Source organism: Notothenia coriiceps, unplaced genomic scaffold (assembly GCF_000735185.1).
Source record: "Notothenia coriiceps isolate Sejong01 unplaced genomic scaffold, NC01 NC01_scaffold00001470, whole genome shotgun sequence".
In the NCBI taxonomy this organism is placed as follows: domain Eukaryota; kingdom Metazoa; phylum Chordata; class Actinopteri; order Perciformes; family Nototheniidae; genus Notothenia; species Notothenia coriiceps.
The window spans coordinates 636,118-655,187 of NW_011334171.1; the positions used below are offsets into that span (position 1 = coordinate 636,118).

At 38.1% G+C, this 19,070-nt stretch overlaps 2 protein-coding genes across 3 annotated transcripts; both read right to left on the reverse strand.

The window, feature by feature from the left end:
• Positions 1-5,658: 5,658 nt before the first annotated feature.
• On the reverse strand, positions 5,659-11,372 carry areg (amphiregulin). 2 transcript variants are annotated; one of them, XM_010790547.1, is made up of 6 exons: positions 11,232-11,372; positions 10,355-10,507; positions 9,618-9,855; positions 9,152-9,322; positions 7,850-7,963; positions 5,659-5,961 (listed from the first exon to the last, which is right to left on the reverse strand). In XM_010790547.1, the coding sequence occupies exons 1-5, from the start codon at positions 11,266-11,268 to the stop codon at positions 7,870-7,872; spliced, it is 693 nt and encodes a 230-aa protein (XP_010788849.1). In that variant the 5' UTR covers positions 11,269-11,372; the 3' UTR covers positions 5,659-5,961; positions 7,850-7,869. The 2 variants fall into 2 exon arrangements, with proteins under 2 accessions (XP_010788849.1, XP_010788857.1); XM_010790555.1 differs by having other exon boundaries at positions 9,618-9,840; positions 11,232-11,351.
• Positions 11,373-15,783: 4,411 nt separating this feature from the next.
• LOC104962240 (proepiregulin) lies at positions 15,784-17,488 on the reverse strand (the record flags this gene model as incomplete). Its single annotated transcript, XM_010790666.1, has 4 exons — positions 15,784-15,905; positions 16,653-16,799; positions 17,010-17,136; positions 17,366-17,488. Coding segments are annotated over 4 exons (464 nt in total), but the record flags the coding sequence as incomplete, so codon positions are not given.
• Between the last annotated feature and the right edge of the window lie 1,582 nt (positions 17,489-19,070).

Consider the following 19,070-nt stretch of genomic DNA (forward strand, 5'->3'; position numbering starts at 1 on the left):
CTGAAGGCACCGATTTACTAAAAAAAAAAAAAAAGGAGGAGCTGCTTTCGTCATCATTTGATCACTGATACCCTTCTTCAGATCCATGGAGCTTCACCCTTTTTTTGTTGAAATGTACAGATCATACTGTATGTTGTAGGCCTATCATAACAGATTGTAGGTTGCAATATAACAGGTAGAAACAAGGTAGAAACTGGTAGAAGTATTCAGATCATTCACGAAAGTAGTAAAAGGAGATAATATAATGGATTTACATTCATTTAAAAATTCAACTTAAGTAAAAGTGAAAATGACCAACACAAATGTACTTAAAGTAGTTTTTATGCAGCATAATAGCCCCTGTCTTAGTTGAATTATTATATCAAAGGTTAATATTAATGCAAAAATAACTCCTTGAGCACTTCACTGTTGTAGCACTATCATCTGGATCTATTAATATGGAGTACAAATATCTATTTAAAAAATGATAATATTTCTTACTCAAATTGCAATGAAGTAGTATAATACGGAACCATCAAATGCAGAGCTGTAATGATAGTCAACCAACATGCAAATAATAACCAACTATTATAATAATCGCTGAGTTTAAAGTAATCTAATGTTTTTAATGCAAAAGTCTGCTTTCAGCCTCTCACATATCAAGTTTTATATTTATCAAACTGAATACATTTGGGCTTTGAATTGAAAATAAAATAAAATGTTAAGAAATCAACTCTGACTTTGAGAAACTGGGTTGTACATTTTTCACTTATTTCTAATATTTTATATTTCAAATGATTCCTTTGAATAACCTAGAAAATAAACGTCAGATTAAGCTTGCTGTTGTGGTCCCGTTATTCAAAGGTGGTGACCCTCTCATGAAATCCAACTACGGGCCCATCAGTATCTTGCCCATGGTATCCAAGGTATTTGAAAAACTGATCATCAATCATCTCAACAACAGCTCCTTCCCACTGCATCCAATGCAATTTGGATTCAGGGCTAATCACTCAACAGAGTGAAAGTTAAGGCATCAATGGACAGGGGTGGGGTTGTGGGTGTCGTGTTCCTTGATTTACGGAAAGCTGTTGACACTGTTAATCCTAACATCGTGTTGCAAAAAATGCTCAACTTAAATGTTTCTATAGAATTCACCAACCAATTTAAATCGTATCTTTCATCCCGCTCCCAATGTGTTAAAATTGAGAACCATAAGTCTAGTGCGCTATGTCTGTCAACTGGAGTACCGCAGGGCTCTGTATTGGGCCCAATCCTGTTTAGCATGTACAGTCAATGATCTGCCTTCTGTGTGTGGACAATGTGATGGTCAATATTTGTGTATACCTCCACCATTAAACTGTCATATTCTGCACATTTCTTATACTATCTACATACATCTTATATAAGAGTATAATACATATGTATAATATCAGTTAAAATAAGTGCTTCAACATAGTTAACATTGCTGGAGGTATACACAAAGTTTTTCATTCATTGCAAACTACACCGTTTGTGTATATATGTCAATAAACCTTAGAAAATCTTGAAATCTTGAAAGGGATGTACAAAATAGTCATTATATACAGTCTTTAATTAACTATTAGTAGAGAATAACAAGTAATGAATATACTTTATAGGGATCCTATTAATATCTAATAATAAAAATAATGAAATTCAATAACATGCTTTAACCACTAGGTGTCCCTTTATATCAGGAGTGCACGTTTATGGTGTAAATACAGCCTATCTACCAATTGGATCAAATATAAAAGTCACCCGAATTAGTGTTGATACTGTAAGGAGATGTATTGTATGAAAATAAATGTAAGATGTTGTTTAATTGCTGATATATTTATGATCCACGTTTTCAGTGTTGTCGGCAGTTCCTCATGTTTGTCTAGAAGTCCTCTCATCAAGGCTCTATAAATAGAGAATTACAGCAGATATGTAACATTTAATGCAGCCGAACCGTGTATTATAATGCCGTTATGTGATGACCTCCAAAGAGAAAAGCAAGCACACTCGGAATAAAGTGTTTTCGGTCTGTTTCCGGTATTTGTTTATGACGATGTGATGTAACATGTGAGACTGGAATTGCACAGGGGAAAATAACGCATATGGCACCATTTTAGATGCGGATTTTGTTAAACTAATACGTTTGCGCTGTGGACCAACACTATACATTGACGGGGAAGGTGGTAGCAATAATACCATTAAACAGTTACACAACATAACAGAAATAATATCGATAACAGCGTCCCTAGCAACCACCTTGGTAACAATGAAAACGTTGTATAGACACAATTTCCTGAAGTAATCTTCGTAATAACTAGCAACATAAAGATCATGTACATCCACTGCACACATAATCTGAAATAACAACTCATATTTCTCGCATCAAATGACATCAAAACGCATTTTAATGGCCAAACTAACTTTAAAATACAGATGTAGCGATTCATTTCAGACAGTTTGTAACGTGAGGGCAGTGATTGGTACGTGATCTGCCCTCGCTCAAGGGAAAACCTCCAGCTTGACTTGAGACCGCCCCCGTGATAGATAAATGTAATTATAATGAAGCCAGCTGCAATGGATCATTGATCCACCAGGGGGTGCAGTGGGGTTCCACACTGGAGCTCATGTGAAATAAAGTCAGATACAGTACGCTGGATGTACAGCGGAACTTTGTTAAGATCCATATGTCACGGATATCATACTCTGTGCTAAATAAGAGACATGTAATCATTTACAAAACATCACCATGTTGTTATTTAACAAAATAATNGCCAGTCGGAAGACGTGCTGCTGCGTTTTGGACTAGCTGCAGACGTTTAATTGAGGCCTGGTCCATACCCACGTATAGAGCGTTGCAGTAATCCAGTCTTGAGGTTACGAAGGCATTAATAACCCTTTCTAAGTTTTTAAAAAACGACTTGGTCTTGGCCAATAGTCTTATTTAAAAAAAAAAAAAAAAAAAAAAAAAGCAAGATTTGACTACGGTGCTGACCTGCTTGACGAATTTAAAGGTGCTAGTGAAGGTCACTCCAAGGTTCGTGATAGAGGAGAGGATTTTTTTATTGAGAGAGCCCAGAATATCAACCGGAGAGGCTGGAGGTTGGGGTCCAAAAAAGATGACCTCGGTCCTGCTCTCGTTGAGGTTGAGAACGTTTTTGCTCAGCCAGGATTTTATCTCTGTTAAGCAGTCCATCAACTGCTGTAGTGAGTGTTTGACATTTGCTTTGAGAGGCAGATAGATCTGTACATCGTTTAACCACTGAGACGTTTAGAGATTAAATCTGCTAATCACAACTCACAGACATCTGGAACGGGGCAAGGGGTCCCAACTAGACACTACTTACACACAGGGCGACTGTGGCTGTGAGGGAGTGTGGTCGTCTTTCAACCAGAAGGTTGTGGGTTCGATCCCTGGGATCGAACCCACAACCTTCTGGTTGAAAGACGACCACACTCCCTCACAGCCACAGTCGCCCTGTGTGTAAGTAGTGTCTAGTTGGGACCCCTTGCCCCGNGATCTGTCTGCCTCTCAAAGCAAATGTCAAACACTCACTACAGCAGTTGATGGACTGCTTAACAGAGATAAAATCCTGGCTTGACATTTGCTTTGAGAGGCAGACAGATCNCGGGGCAAGGGGTCCCAACNCTGACTAGTTCTCTGAAAGGCAACAGACTCGACCGTTGCGATGGGCAGCATGTCCTCAACTAACATACCTGGTAATCGATTTAGTTGACTCTGGGTGACATGTGGCGATTTGAAAGAATCGTTTTTTGGCTGTTTAGATGGTGTTGCTCCATCTGGGTCACTGCCGGTGGTTGAGACGGTGGGATCTTTGGCGACTAGTTTTATAGCCCCATGTACATTAGTTAGGTGCTTCAGGAGATTGGCGTTGCTGTTATTTGATGTGGACAATGCTTTCTGTCCTGCACACAGTTTACCGTAATATTTTTTGCGTCCTTTATCCCCACAAATTGAAAATAGTGGTTATATCTCCAAGTTGTAAATGCGCTGCTGCTCTCGCTGATACTTGCATCTGCCATTGTGTGTCTGTGTATGTTCCCCATAAGGCAAGATCCGCCCAACTCTGTCTCTGATTGGCTTACCCTGAAATGTTACCCAGCGTTAACCAATCATCACTCCTCTCTGGTTACTTTCACTTTTCAATGGTGCTGTGAGAGGACATCGCTGTATTCATTACATTACATTTAGCTGACGCTTTTATCCAAAGCGACTTACAATTACCAATTACAGGGACATTCTCCCTGGAGTAACTAAGGACTAAGTCCCATACTCAAGGGCACAGGGTGGTGTTCCTGGCGGGATTTGAATTCACAACCTTCCGATCTTCAGCCCACCTCACTATCCATTAGACCACCACTACACCTATATATTTGCCTGTAAGTTACATCTGAAGGGAGATTCGGTTCAGTTCCATCACATAATGTAACGCAGTAACGCACCCATTTAAATCACAGTAGGCCTAACTATAACGGCGTTACTTAATGGGAATAGGTAACTAGTAACGCTATTAGTTACCACAAAAAAGTAGTTGCGTTACAGTAACACGTAGTCCCAACACTGGTCGTGAGTGCGTGAGATATGGGTTAATTGCGTGACTCTCACGCTCAATGCGTGAGTGTTGGCAGCCCTTTGCTAGGCACCAGCAAAAAGGAGAACAATTGCCACTAAACATGGATGCAAGCTATTTTTACATTACATTACATTGCATTTAGCTGACGCTTTTATCCAAAGCGATTTACAATAAGTTTAGGTTTTGAAATTACCTTAAAAAGAATCTCCATTGAAACATGTGAGGAAGGACATTTAGTCAACACGTTTGTTAGACCTCAAGAATGTAGCTACAATGTATTTTGCTGAGCAACACTGTAAACACGACTTTTTTCAAGCTGCAACCTCCATGGCTGAAAAGAGAAGCCAATGCAGTGCAAGTAGCAACGTTTGCTAAACCATCTTCTTTTCATGTCAACAACATGCGCTTAACATCTTATTATTTTTGTTCTGGTAGCTATGGCCTTTTTCACTAAACTCTGAGCTGCACTTCAACACTTGTCTTTGTGTGGAACTGTGTCGCCCTCTTTTTGCTCAGGCTATTCAAGGCTCCTTTGTCCTGACGTGAAACATCTAATTATGTTCAAGTATGTGTTTGTATATGCGATAGGAGATAACTTCCAAGCTACCTGGAAATATCTCAAAATAGATCAGACTGAACACGCCCCCGCTTCTTGTCCCAGTGCACCTGTCTGTTGTCGACCCATTCACAAAGCTTTAAGGCGTTACTCCGCTGTTAAAAACACTTCAGTGCTATGGCAACACAATGGTTAATGAGTTGAAAAGTGCACACACACACACACACACACACACACACACACACACACACACACACACACACACACACACACACACACACACACACACACACACACACACACACAAATACTTGACATGCTTGTCATGATTATCTGAATTCCTCCCTGATGTTACATTGAGCTTCTCTCAGGGTTATTCCTGTCTACTGATCTGTGTTGACTCAGTTGGCTAAAAGGCCGAGGTGTTTGTGTGAGCAGGCTGCAGAGGAATGGGATGCCTCCACAGATGGGAATGTAAACACACAATTCAGAGGCATAGATGCATAAATAAATAACTCTTTCATATAACACTGAGACACTTTATTGGTGAACAAATCCCATCCCAGAGAGAGATGAGGAGCTTTTCTCTGACCTATAACAGCAGTAAATAAATAAAACCAAACCGCACTTTTTCGCAAGTCCATAGTTCACAATAGTCCAACACTCAATCATACTCATACAGTCATAAGCAATAAATAATCACACTAAATAAATTACATTCTAACAAGTTCTGGACAATGTTTTTTACACAACATCTAATAAAGCTGTCTATTCACTCTACTTCTTCTGGTCGGCTTTGTCTTTGAGTCGCGCAGCTGGCTGAGGAGAGATGGAGAGAAATCAAAAGTCAATAATTATGTGAACATAGAAACGATGCAACGCATTTTAAGTCAAAGTAAAACTATTTTCAAGATAAAATTAAAAACTGCTATAAAAAACGTTTTAAAGGAAGTACATGTCAGCATATACAGTACAGTGTAGTTACATGTTCAATTTAAACCTGTGTATGTATGTTATGTGCACTTTTCTTTAGTACAAAGTATGATCATTTACCATTGGCCATTATGCATATAATTTAAAAAAATTATAATCTTAGAAATTAATCTGATTGAATAAGCCTACAGACGTATTTGCTAGTTCAACTATGACCTACTGTACTTGCCATGGTTTGATAATTAATTCTTACTCATTCAAAACCTGTCAAATGGTCTGACCGCTCCTTTCTTGTCATTTGTTGAAGCTATGTCGTTGACTTCCCCTATTTCGCCAATGGCTTTGGTGAGTAAACCCTTATCATAACTGATTCAACTGATTGGCAAATAATACCCAGGCCATAGTTTTCACCTTAATTAAACTATTTAAAGCGAGTGAGAATCAAGGCTGGGGTGCTGATCCATTCTCAAGCCAGCAAGGTGCAATTTGAAAGACACATTTATTGAGAAAAACTGAGTGACACAGCTTTTAGGAGAATGCTGCACAGCCTCATTGTTTGTCTGGAGGCTAAATATTTCAGTTTGAACATGTGAAGTCTGCAAGCTGTGCGTGTGTTGCTCAGTGAGATCTGACCACATGTATGTGGAGTAATTAAGCTGTTACTTCACGGTCATTTACAGTCAGTGTGTCAATAATGTTATTGTTTGAGACACACATGGTGAATGTGTTTGATCAAATGTGTGGTTTCTGTCTTTTCGCTGGTATGCAGTGCAGGGATGGGGCAGGCTGATACATCCCCAGGCTAATCCAAAATAATTCCTCTGGTGGGGATTCCTCTTTGCGTGAGGTTACTTGCGTGTTAAAAAAACAACAACAGGCGTGCGGCTCTCTGTCACTCTCTGAGCCCACTCTTTCCTGTTTGGCTTAAGGCTCACGTGAGGGGAGTCCTGACGACACCCTCTGAGGACTTAAGCAAGACTTTTGGCGGTAATACATCACCAAAATGTACACCACCGGAAATGCAGGAGTGCCTGATTGGATGTCCATCTTACGGCATCTAATATGGCATTAACAAACCATTGGCTAGGTAGTATGCCTTTCAAAACATAAACTCTGTATATGGGGTCCTAATTATTGAATGAAGAAATAGTATTTTGTGTATTTTAGAGCTATACAGTAGATTGTCCTATAGCATTATAAGTATGATATGGATTTATGTAGGATTAGGCTGTTCTTTTGATCTAACATACTGATACACCTGTTCAGCTGCTCAGTCAACATACTTAAACATGCAAGACTGAGGTTAGATTTATTATTGTCTTATTTTTAAACAGTATGTTTCACTTTATTTTTACAACAGAAAATACCTTTAGGTGATGGACTAAAATATGTGTTATCCCTATCTTAGCTAGATAGGCGGACATGCTAACGCTCGCCGCTTACGTTAGAACAAACAGCGGAAAACTGTGAGACTTCACCCTCCTGTTTTTGGTTTTGGAGATGGTAAAAAGGGACAACGGCATCCATCTCTTTACACACAAAGGATCAGCCAATGAACACTACTTTAAAATAAAACAGCATGTTACAAACATTAGCAATTAGGGTTGCTAAGCTTTATCACAGGGAGGAAGTTAAGCGAACATTTTCAAGTTTGGGGTATTGAGATATTTACAAATTAAAAAGCTTTACGATGTAATCTATTTAACGCAGTATGAATTCTTGAGCACTATAAAAGCACAGTAGAAGTGACAGTCAGAACCTCAGCAACACTTACCTCATGGTAACTTTATGCCCTCACACCATAACATCCCCGATGGGTTTCTGTAGCTTCTCCTGCTCCGTCCCAGTTCCCAGGTAGGATGCCAGGAAGTTTTTATGTGACCTGTAGCTACAAAAGACATTCAACGTGAGTATGAAACTTGGACACTTCTTATCAGATGATCACAGTAAAGTCATTTTGAAAGGCGGGAGTCAGTTACATGGCTTTGATGCTGTCTGGACAAATGAAATGTAAGGTGGCCTTTTGTTGTGTTTTGGCAGCAATTTATATAATTGAGTACAGCACATTAAGTGTATTGAATATTAAAAGTGTGACTGTTAATTTTCAGGCTGTTTTGATAAGAAAATCATTTGTAGGTTTCACTGTAATAAGTTTTACTTTCTCTCTATCCACTTTGGCTATGATGCTGCAAGCAACGGACTTTAGACTTTGTCCTACATTCCAACAATAGCTGTGATTTAGATACATATTGATAGGGAGCTGTGAATAAACATCAAATGACTTGGACACTTAAGATAAAGTGGGTGGCAGTTTCAAATAAAGAATGAGTAACACATTCATCAACATGACATAGTTCACAGTGAAATGAAAGTCTACGGTAAAAGTAAGAATGAGCCATGAGACAGGTGGATCATGGAGTCCTGTTAAAGTCATGAGCAATGCCTTTATAGTTTGGGTGTGTTTGGGTGTGTTAATGTATCAGTGTGTCCAAATGCTACGAAGGGTTTCTGGGTATGATATGTTGGTTTTCATGGGTTTTATGAGGGTGTTTTGCCCTGAGGCCTTCATGCTTAAAGCTTCAATAATCTCTCCATTCCAGGAGATTAAAAGTGTTGTTATAGTTCCAACTATTGTGAAAAGTGATACTAAAGAAGGACAGAGAAGCATGCCACTCTGATAATCGGTACACTGTAATCCAGTGGGGTTGAATTTACTTTCTACAAAAGGAATGAGCCAGCAAAACAACATAATGCTGGTGAGTACCGCCTTGTTATGGACACATTTAAATTGGTTTAAGTAAGATCACAGTTTCATGTTTCTTTGCGTGTTGTACAATATTTTGTCATAATCTTTCTTATCTATATGGAATTGGCAACATTCCCATGTCTACAATAATGCTTATCACTTCTACCTTTGTTAGCTTAAGCAGGGTTAAGTTTGTGGGTGAGGTTCACATGAAGTCGCTATGCTAGCATCTTTGCACATTTCATTAAGAAGTTTGAACTGGTTTAACCACAATAATCCTCACTGGCCTTCCACCCACAAAGTACTGATGTGTGTGTCTTGAATACTCACTGAGCACAGGTCATGAGCAGGATGGCGGTGCAGCTAATGACCGACAGGACCACAGCGATGATCACCAGGACCGTCTGCACCAGCTCAGTATTGTTGATCTGATCTGTCGGGTCTTTAAGTACCTCCAGAGACTGGATTTCACAGCGCCCCCCGTCATAACCCTTCTGACATCTGAGTGAAGAGTTTACAGAAGGAGGAGTGATTTTCTTTTCTTGATACTGAAAAAACTGAACCGTTGACTTAAGAAAGGAATTATGTCAACAGATTTCACATAACTGTATTAGGTTAGTTGAAAGCAATAATATTATGTTTAAAATATTGGGCTCAACTTCATATTACTGCTTTCAACTAACCTAATACAGTTATGTGAAATCTGTTGACATAATACATTTAATTAAAGTCAATGCTTCAGTTTTGTTAGTGTACAAAAATGCAACTACACAAAGTGAAGTGATGCTGTACTCACATACACACAGGCTCCTGCAGGCCCTCGATGTAATTGCAGCGGCCATAAATGCAGTAGCCCACGTGGCTGGAGGTGCAGGGATTCTCCGTGGTGGTGTGTGTGGACGTGTACCCGTTAGTGGAGAACATGGGCACGGGGTTGAAAGGAGTCGTGCTTTTACTTTTGTGCTTGTTCTTCTTCTTGCCTTTCCTTTTCTTCTTCTCCTCTTTACTGGGGTGTAACTCTGAAGCAGGAGAAACTGCAAGTGAAATGGTAGCTAAGGTTTTTGACATGATTTGAGTTTCTACAATGATAGGTTCTGATAAAAGTGTTTCATGTACTCCAAATCAAAAACAGTTGATGTTATCATTAATCTTTCTACTTGTGTGACAGTAAAACAAAGTTAAAAAAAAAGTATTACATGATCAACAAAGATATCCTGAATACTGTCGCTTTCATTTACTGAATTGTTTACAACTTGAAAGGTTCATTTTGTTGTTACATTGGAATGTGAATAATCTGATTTTGAATATATTGTCTTTTTATGTCGACCCAAGGAAAAAACAAATAGCTAATGCAGATCCTAAATAAAGTACAAGAGAATTTTCTTCCTACACTTCTAAAATCATATTGTACTAATGGCATATTTAGTTATCCTGTTTAAATTGACAAATGAGCCTCAAATCACATAACCCAGCATTTTCAAAGAAATTAAATGCTAAAAAAGTAAAGGCCAAGAAGAAAATAATTTCTCATACCAAAAATGCTGACATTTTCTTCGTCTACTTCCAGCTCGTCATCGTCACTTGGCAAACTCTGGAGGCCCTCCCCAGAGGCCGGATCCGTGGTCACTCCAGATAGTTCACCAGAGAAAGTGGCCTCAGAACCCTGGGCACCTAAAGCACCGGAGACTAGTGGAAAACACACAGGACACAAAGATAAAGGGAATGTCAGGACGATCACATCAAATCCGCATATGGATATGGATACAATTATTAGGGTCAAAGTTCATATCACATGATGTCATTTATTGTCGAAACTCAGTAAATAGGGAACATAGATAATGCTCTTTTAAAGCTATAAAAGTTTAGAAACTAAACTAAGAGTAGAACTGTGAAGAATTATATTTATCTGATATGTTTAATATTATACTTAAAAAGCAACAAGGAAACAGACAACAGTTCTCCTTTTTTTCTATGATGAACAAAAACTAAAGGTTCCTTACTTCCTTTTAGTATGTAATGTAGACTATAATCATGGACCACATACATCTGAGTCATCCATTTATCTTAAAATATTGACATCTTGTTATTTAGACAAACTGAAACCAGTACAACCAGTCCACATCCAGAAATGCACTGTACCTGAACGCACCATTCACACCAGACAACAACAATTACGAAAAACATTCAATCAAAGCTTTATATGTAAATATGTTGACACTTCTGACACAAATAATTATTTCTCTCAAACAAATGAATATCCTTTTCCTGTTCTCACTTGCAGAAACATCTATTTCTTCCTCTACAGTAGCTCCTTCCTTCTGCCCTCATACCATTTTACTTTTATCTTTCTTTCCATATCATCAATTCACACTCTCTGCACACAGAATATCCAGTACATGTCCAGACTTACCGAAGCAGAAGAGACAGGTGATGATGAGAGGGTTCATATCCCAGGAAGATTGTTGTGTGTATGGCAGCTAATCTGTGTATCTGTGTGTGCAAGTGTGTGTGTCTCCCCTGCTGATAGAGGTTGTTCTTTGCTCTCTTTACCTCCACTGGGTGCAGCTTCAGCTTTTATAGACCAACGCCTGCCTCTTATATGCAACAACGAAAGGGCGTGTGTGTGTGTGTGTGTGTGTGTGTGTGTGTGTGTGTGTGTGTGTGTGTGTGTGTGTGTGTGTCGCCTGGGGCAATCGATTAAGCATCCTATGCCCTCACATATAAAAAGGCTTCTGACTTGAATAATTTTCCTGAACAAAACCAAGACACAGAACATTTTAACGTATTCTGTAATTGTTATTGCCTCCGCACGTCTCCCTCTATGCTCAAGAATCAGGCCAAAGTTACCAAGTGATTCCATTAGGTACATAGACACACACTCACAAAAAAACACTCACAACTCTGATACAAGTGAAGACCTTGTTTCAACTTTACAAAAACTGAAAAATAACTGATTTCATAGACATATTTGTATTTTAGTTTGGGAATATTCAAAGTGTGAGAACGTTTAATGAGTTTAACAGATGATAAACATACGCTTGTGTTGGTAATAAACTGAAAGTCGAGGTCATCACTGCAATTCTACAATATTATATGGTCCGCAGAAAGAAAATACATGCATGAAAAGCAATAATCACAATCATAAATTGCTTGCACCTCGTGAGCCACAGATGAAAGATGGTAATCAGGAACAATGTGAATCAAATTCACAATTTTTTTGTAACCTTCTTTAATGTTTTGAAAACATGACGTGTGTGTATGTGTATGTGTGTGTGTGTGTGTGTGTGTGTGTGTGTGTGTGTGTGTGTGTGTGTGTGTGTGTGTGTGTGTGTGTGTGTGTGTGTGTGTGTGGTCTGATTAAATTATTTTAGTACACTGTAACCAAGAGGAGACCTTAAGGCTTGGGTGGGGATGCTGCACAGACGGGTGTGTTGGTTATGTTGTTGTGTCTGCACTCAGAGCATGACCCATCCTCCAGCTCTGGTGCGATCCAATACAAACCTGCCAGGAATGCTGGGAACGACCAGAAGCTCCTTACTGGTTTTGTTTATGAAGGCTTTGGAATTGAATTGTTTGGATTATGTGTGATGGCATTGGGGAAATGTGATATGAACGTGTGGAAAGTGTGATACAGGCCAGGAGAGAAGTACCTCATAATATTTACATTGTAAACACACTGCTACTTAACTAATGAAGGAGGAAAACTAAATGTCACGCAGACACACGGATACAATCGTTTCTATTTGGATACGTTTGAATCATGCATTGTAACAAAACAGTTAATGTTGGTATGGTGTTCGAAAATCAGGGGATCACCAAAGTTACTACAATTAGAGTGGTCACTATGATTCATCCTCTCAGAATCATGAATACCTGTACTAAAGTGTGAGCCGATTCATTTTAAGACGTTTCACTGAATAAGTGAAAAGTTATGGCAGAAGCACCAGAGGAAAAGGCAGTCTTGAGTATTCCTCCTCTGGGGATTATGAATGTCTGTGTTTCATGGCAATTTATCCAATAGCAGTCGAGATACTTCAGGGGTGACACAAGAGACCAACATTACCACCCGCAGAGTGTTAGTGAGGCTACAGTTAAATATTAGAGCCATATTTGAGCTGCAAAAATATGTATATGGTACACGTGGACGTTTTTGTCTTCTTAAATGACACACGAGGTTGCAGTTTTACGGGCTTCCGGCAACCACATTACTCACTGCAATGAGCCAACTACTATTGCTTATGCAATAATTAGGTAATAACCGTTACACAGAATGAGCACAGTAGAGATTAGCATAGCTATTCTTGAATTTCGGATATGCAGAGGTTCTTTATTTAGAATGAAATGAGGGCTACTTAATGGGTTTGTTTGGGCCTTTGTGTGTGTAACTTAATGCTTATGTGTTTTTAACTATGTCTTAAGTTATGTTAAGAGAGTTCAAGTTTATGTGTGCTCACTGCTAAAGAACATTCAAGACAGCTCATTGACTCGGGGCGAAGCACTGATGAGTAAGAGAGTAGTGTTGAAGCAGTTACAGATTAGCTCAACCCTGCATCCAGGACATACAAACGTAGCTATTTCATAGCATTATTATAAGTGCAAGGTAACCTTCAAACCCTAAAGTCAGATTTAGTTAACAAAAATATTTATATCATGTAATAATACGAATTTGGTTTGATGCAATAACTTTCACAAGATCAGATGAGAATCAATCGATGGAAAAGGAAATAGCCAGTGGCGGTTCTAGACCAATTTTAGGGGGGCCAGGCTGGGGCCAGCTATTTCTTGAGAGGGGCAGAATAAAAGTGGGTTAAAAAGACAAAGACAGTATAAAGTAATTGTGTAAAATAAACATAAAATACAGTAATTGGTATTTGTTTTTGTTTTGGTACATTTAAGTTACAGAACTTTGTTTCAGTCGTTTTTTTCATTTAGAGTGTTTGTTTTAGTAACTTTAAGTGACAATTTAATTTAAAAAAAGCATAAACAGTATTTGCTTGTATAAGGTAATGAACAGTTTAATCTCCATTGTACATCCGGGTCTCTGATTTTATTTATCCAATAAATTGTAATATTGTAACCTTTTTTATTTTTGGAGGGGGGCCACAGGGGGGTCCCTGGTATATGAAATATGTCTCTCCAAACTTCTACTGATTTTCTAGTGACTTACCTTGATCACTGCTTTCTGTGTGTCTCCACTGCAGTATCTTAGGTGCTTCCGTTTTCTACTCTTCTCTTTTTCCCTGTACACTTTGAGCAGGAACATTACAGGTGCAACTGGTAATGTTTCAACAATGGCTGGTCCTCGAAACTGTCAATCAAAAGCAGCTGATGTTAATTTAATTAATTACACCTGTCATAATGTGAGTAGGTGTTTATAAGCCTTTAGGTTACTGAGCTCTTTATTAGATTGTTAAAAAAACAGATCAGGACTCAGAGCGTTGACCGACCAAGCTCCCTTTCTCTGGAGTGTCCAAACTTTTAAGAGTGAGTTGAAGACCTTCAGTCAGGGCTGGCATTTTATGGTATTTATTTTAATTTTATGTTGCTTTATTTTATTGTTTGAAGTATTTCTATTCTCTTTGGTTGTATGTTATTTTACTTTGTTTTATTTCTATTTGTATTTGACACACTATCTTGTCTTTTCATTTTGCTGTAACTGTATTGTTTGCAATGTTGTTTGTTTAACCAATAAAGCCCACTGAGACAAACGAGTTGTGATATTGGGCGATACAAATGGACTTTGATTTGATTTGTTAGAGATCTAGAGTACAAGACTCTGATTCTGTCTCGTAGCATCCTACATTAGGAAAGTTATTTTACTTATCTGATGATTAACTTTTACTAATAAAAGCAAAAACACTCTAGACTTGAAAGACATAATTTAAATACAGGCAATACAAGCTGGAAATGTGAAATGTTTTTGCTTTAGTTTTTATTTTATTAAACATATTTTTCTGGTACATTTAGAGCTGATACTGCAATTTAAAAATGTAATATAAAAAAGAAAAGAGGAATGATTGATCACAAAGGAGAACAATGTGAAAAGTGTATACATACGTGAGAAAAATGTGAAGACTCTTAACCCTTCAGACAAGAATGGCATGTGAAGTGAGACCAAAGTCAATGAGACACAAAATAGTTTATTTTTGTAACAGAGCTTCCAAAACAAGACAAGAAACCATTTTACACATTAATACTTTATAATAAATTATCAAAATTCTTTCTCACTGAGCACATTTCATATAATAAAACATAGAAATATTAGTTTAATTACAGTTTTTGTTAAATGTATATATTCATCATGACAACAGAAGACACAAAAACCATAAATATGAGCATAACATTGCAGAAATTGTAGAACTGTGAATAACTTAACTGTAGAAAATAATCAGCAGACAGAAGGCAGCTAGATGGTTAAGACAGCATTATCAAAACAATTATAATCTTAAAAACATATCTCACAGTGACTGCTAACACATAGGGCTTGGTGTAAAGATGCTACAGCTTAATCTTTAATGGCAATGATTATTTTTATGTTCATTAGTCAGTTAAACAATGGGTTGTTGCCATAGAAGCACAGACCCTGGACAAGTGTTCAGAAATTACTGTATGTTATGTAATAACTGTATTACACATTACTGTTGCATTATGCCTAAAACATTTTTCAAATTTGGGTCATAATTGATCCATGCCCCACAATCATTGTCACCCACTGAAACGGTCTTTGTGCGCTTCACCATTCATGTTTCAAACATTAGGGTAGCTGGGGCTGTAACACTAGAACAGGTGCAGCTCTAAACAAAAGCTATTATACATTTTTAATCTCTTTGTGCCGATTTTCAGCCTGTATACCTGCTGAGTGTGAGATGACCAGGACACAAAGGTGTGTTAAAATGTTATTTTAGGAAACTGGGAAAATACTGGTTTGCCTTTTCTGGCGGTTTGCCTTTTGTGGCGGTGTGTGTGTGTGTGTGTGTGTGTGTGTGTGTGTGTGTGTGTGTGTGTGTGTGTGTGACTCTAAGCTATCTGGACTCCTTTGTAACCTTGCCGCTTCTGTTGACGTCCACATTTGTTTTTCTTATACCTGTTACAAAAAAAAGAACAGAACATCATTTATTTAATCAAAAAAAAAAGTTCTTAACCAGATATTTTACTTTGAATTCCAAAATCCAAAAAAAGAGCAGGGGAACAAGATTAAATGTCTTAAGAACTATCTTTCAAATGTAAAAAAATAAGCTTGTTGTGTATTTGCCCATCCCTCAGGATTCTAGTGCCTGCCTTTAGACCATGAGAGGCATGATTTGAAACGGGCTACACCTGTAGGTGCTGGTGGTATGACATGATGACAGTTTAAATTCATCTTTTTGTAATTCGTGAAAAAAAAGACAATATTTGCTTAAAAACCTAAGCAGAGTAGGAGTATGAACTACCACAAAATAGACAACTAACTGTGTCCCTGCTGGTCAGGTATTGTAAGGTATTATTTAGGGCAGTTTTACTGAAGAAAGCTGCTTGTTGAAGCTGATGAAGACGCTATGTAAGCTGTGAGAGTGAACAAAAAATTCAATACATAATTATTTTTAAGTTAATCACATTATTTACACCTCATTAAGTTACTGAAGTTACATTCCACCCCTGGTTATTTGTTTTTTGCCCTATCTCAATTATGAGTTTCACACAAAACTGTGGTGTTTTGAGAAATCTGGACATGAATGCTACTTTAATGGAAGCTGTGATGCTGCAGCATAAACACTGGTTTCTGATCATTTATGACATCAAATCCAGGAACACAGACACACACAAAACCCACATTTACAGAGCAAAGCCTTACCATTTGCAGAAGAAGTACAGTACCCCAGCCAGACCTATAATCAGCAGAGTCACACAGAAAATGCTGACAACTATCTGATCCTCCCCTAATTTCTGAACCACAAACTCCATGTTGCTACACCTTGGGCCGTAGAAGCCTTTCTCACACCTGCAACACAAAAATAACCGTTATAACTGAAAATTAACACACACACACACACACACACACACACACACACACACACACACACACACACACACACACACACACACACACACACACACACACACACACACACACACACACACACACACACACACACACACACACACACACACACACACACACACACACACACACACACACACACACACATACTGGCAGTGGTGTTCGTTCACGTCCTCCAGCAGCATGCACTGGCCATGGTTCATGCAGAAGCTGTCAAACGTGCTGCCGCAATTCTGTGTTGATCGTTTCACCACATGAGGGCGCTCTTCTGTCGGTCCTGAAAAAGCTAATTCAATCCATGCATTATTCTTGAGACACAACATACAGACCTGATTTTCATAACTAGGCCGCAAAAGAAAGCCTCTTATCAAGAAACCAAAAGTCATAGATCTTTACCATAATTCAGAGAAAAGCAGCACATCCTGATTTCTGACAATGCACTACTGATTCATCCTCACACAATATCTTATTTTTGAAAGTTAATGTGATTTTGTCCAGGCAAATACCTGCAGATAGAGAGGTGCTCACGTCTGCAGTCTGAAGTCTGGAGGAGACACTCCTGGTGAGAACATTCAGCCAGAGCAGCAAGACAACTGTTGAACAGAGAATATTTGTCTCATTTAAGTTCCCTTAATACAAGCTGCATGGTTGACATTAAGCTGGTTTTCATATTTGATATTTTACATCACAGTTGATATTCTTACATTGAAAAACTGAAATGTTGACTTTAATTAAATGTATTATGTCGACATATTTCAGCAAATATATTAGGTTTAAATAAAAAAAATATTAGATTCAACTTAATATTATTGCTCTCAACTCACCTAATACGGTTATGTGAAGTTTGTTGACATAATACATTTAATTAAAGTCAACATTTCAGGTTTTTCAGTGTATTTATTCATTTATTTAAGATAAGGGAAAACAAAAATCATAACCTAAACATGTTCTCCCACATGAAAACTTTGATGTGACTTCTACTTGACATTATAAATGACTTTCATTCGACATTTAAACTGAGAACTTGATTGGAATAAATGAAATATTACATGCAAAATAAATGTGCTTTTGAAATATGACATTGTACATTAGAAGGGGGATTGTTATATTAATTATTAATCGCCAACACCCCAAATTGATTTACATTTTTGTTAACTGTTTTACAAAACTTGCAAGACGAAAACCAGAAGTAAAAACTTTAAGGAAAATGTTTTTTTGCAGAGAATAAACAGATTTCCTGCCTAGCTAGAGCATGATGATGATTTGATGCGGTGTGGCTCATGGTGCCCAGCCCCACATGCTTGTAGCAGCCTGCACAACTGTTAATGTGCTGAATCTGTAGAACGCCCACATTCCTGCAGGCAGGAGAGAAAACTTGAACCTGGAACCTGAATCTGGATAAACTCGCTATAAAAGCCGGCCCTCTCTGGGTTTCTGTCCGTTGTTATGGATGCACAGATATTTTCAGCCCGGTTGTTGGGTGTTTCTGATTCGGATGATTAGAGGAAAGAACTTAGGGAACTTTTGCCTATTATTGTTTAGTCACTGTCTGATCAGCACATTAACATCATTAATGATGACTCACTCTAATCTCACCAGAGCCAATGTGACCATGACCCCCTTCTGACCTTACCGCATTCATTTGGAAAGAATTTTCACTTTTTTAAAAGTATTTTGCACAGCAGCTGGATTTGGACTCTTCTGCCTTTGTGAAAAGTATAATATGCAACACAGAACTGGATGATAAAAATGTAAATTAATATAGGGTAAAGTGGACAGTGGCACAACAAGCTTACTCAAAAAAACTCAAGTGTGCTTACACACACAAAATAAAAAAGAGGAATACAAGTAGGTTTATTAGACGCAAAAAACTTCCAAATGACACATTTTTACAATTATCCTGTAAGGACTTGCAGTGTACATGTATTGAGACATTGACACACTCAACCTCAAATGTGTGGTACTTTATTCAGTATTCTCAGAGGAAAATATTCTATTTTTACTTCACTTTATATGTTTTACCACTACAGTTAATGTTATTTTGCCATTCACAACTAGTTTGGCTTGTGAGTCCTTACCAATAAGTAATGGTAAATGGACTGTACTTATATAGCGCTTTATCCAGTCTTTAAGACCCCTCAAAGCGCTTTACATACTACATGTCATTCACCCATTCACACCCATTCATACAGAGCAGTGTACCTTACTCTA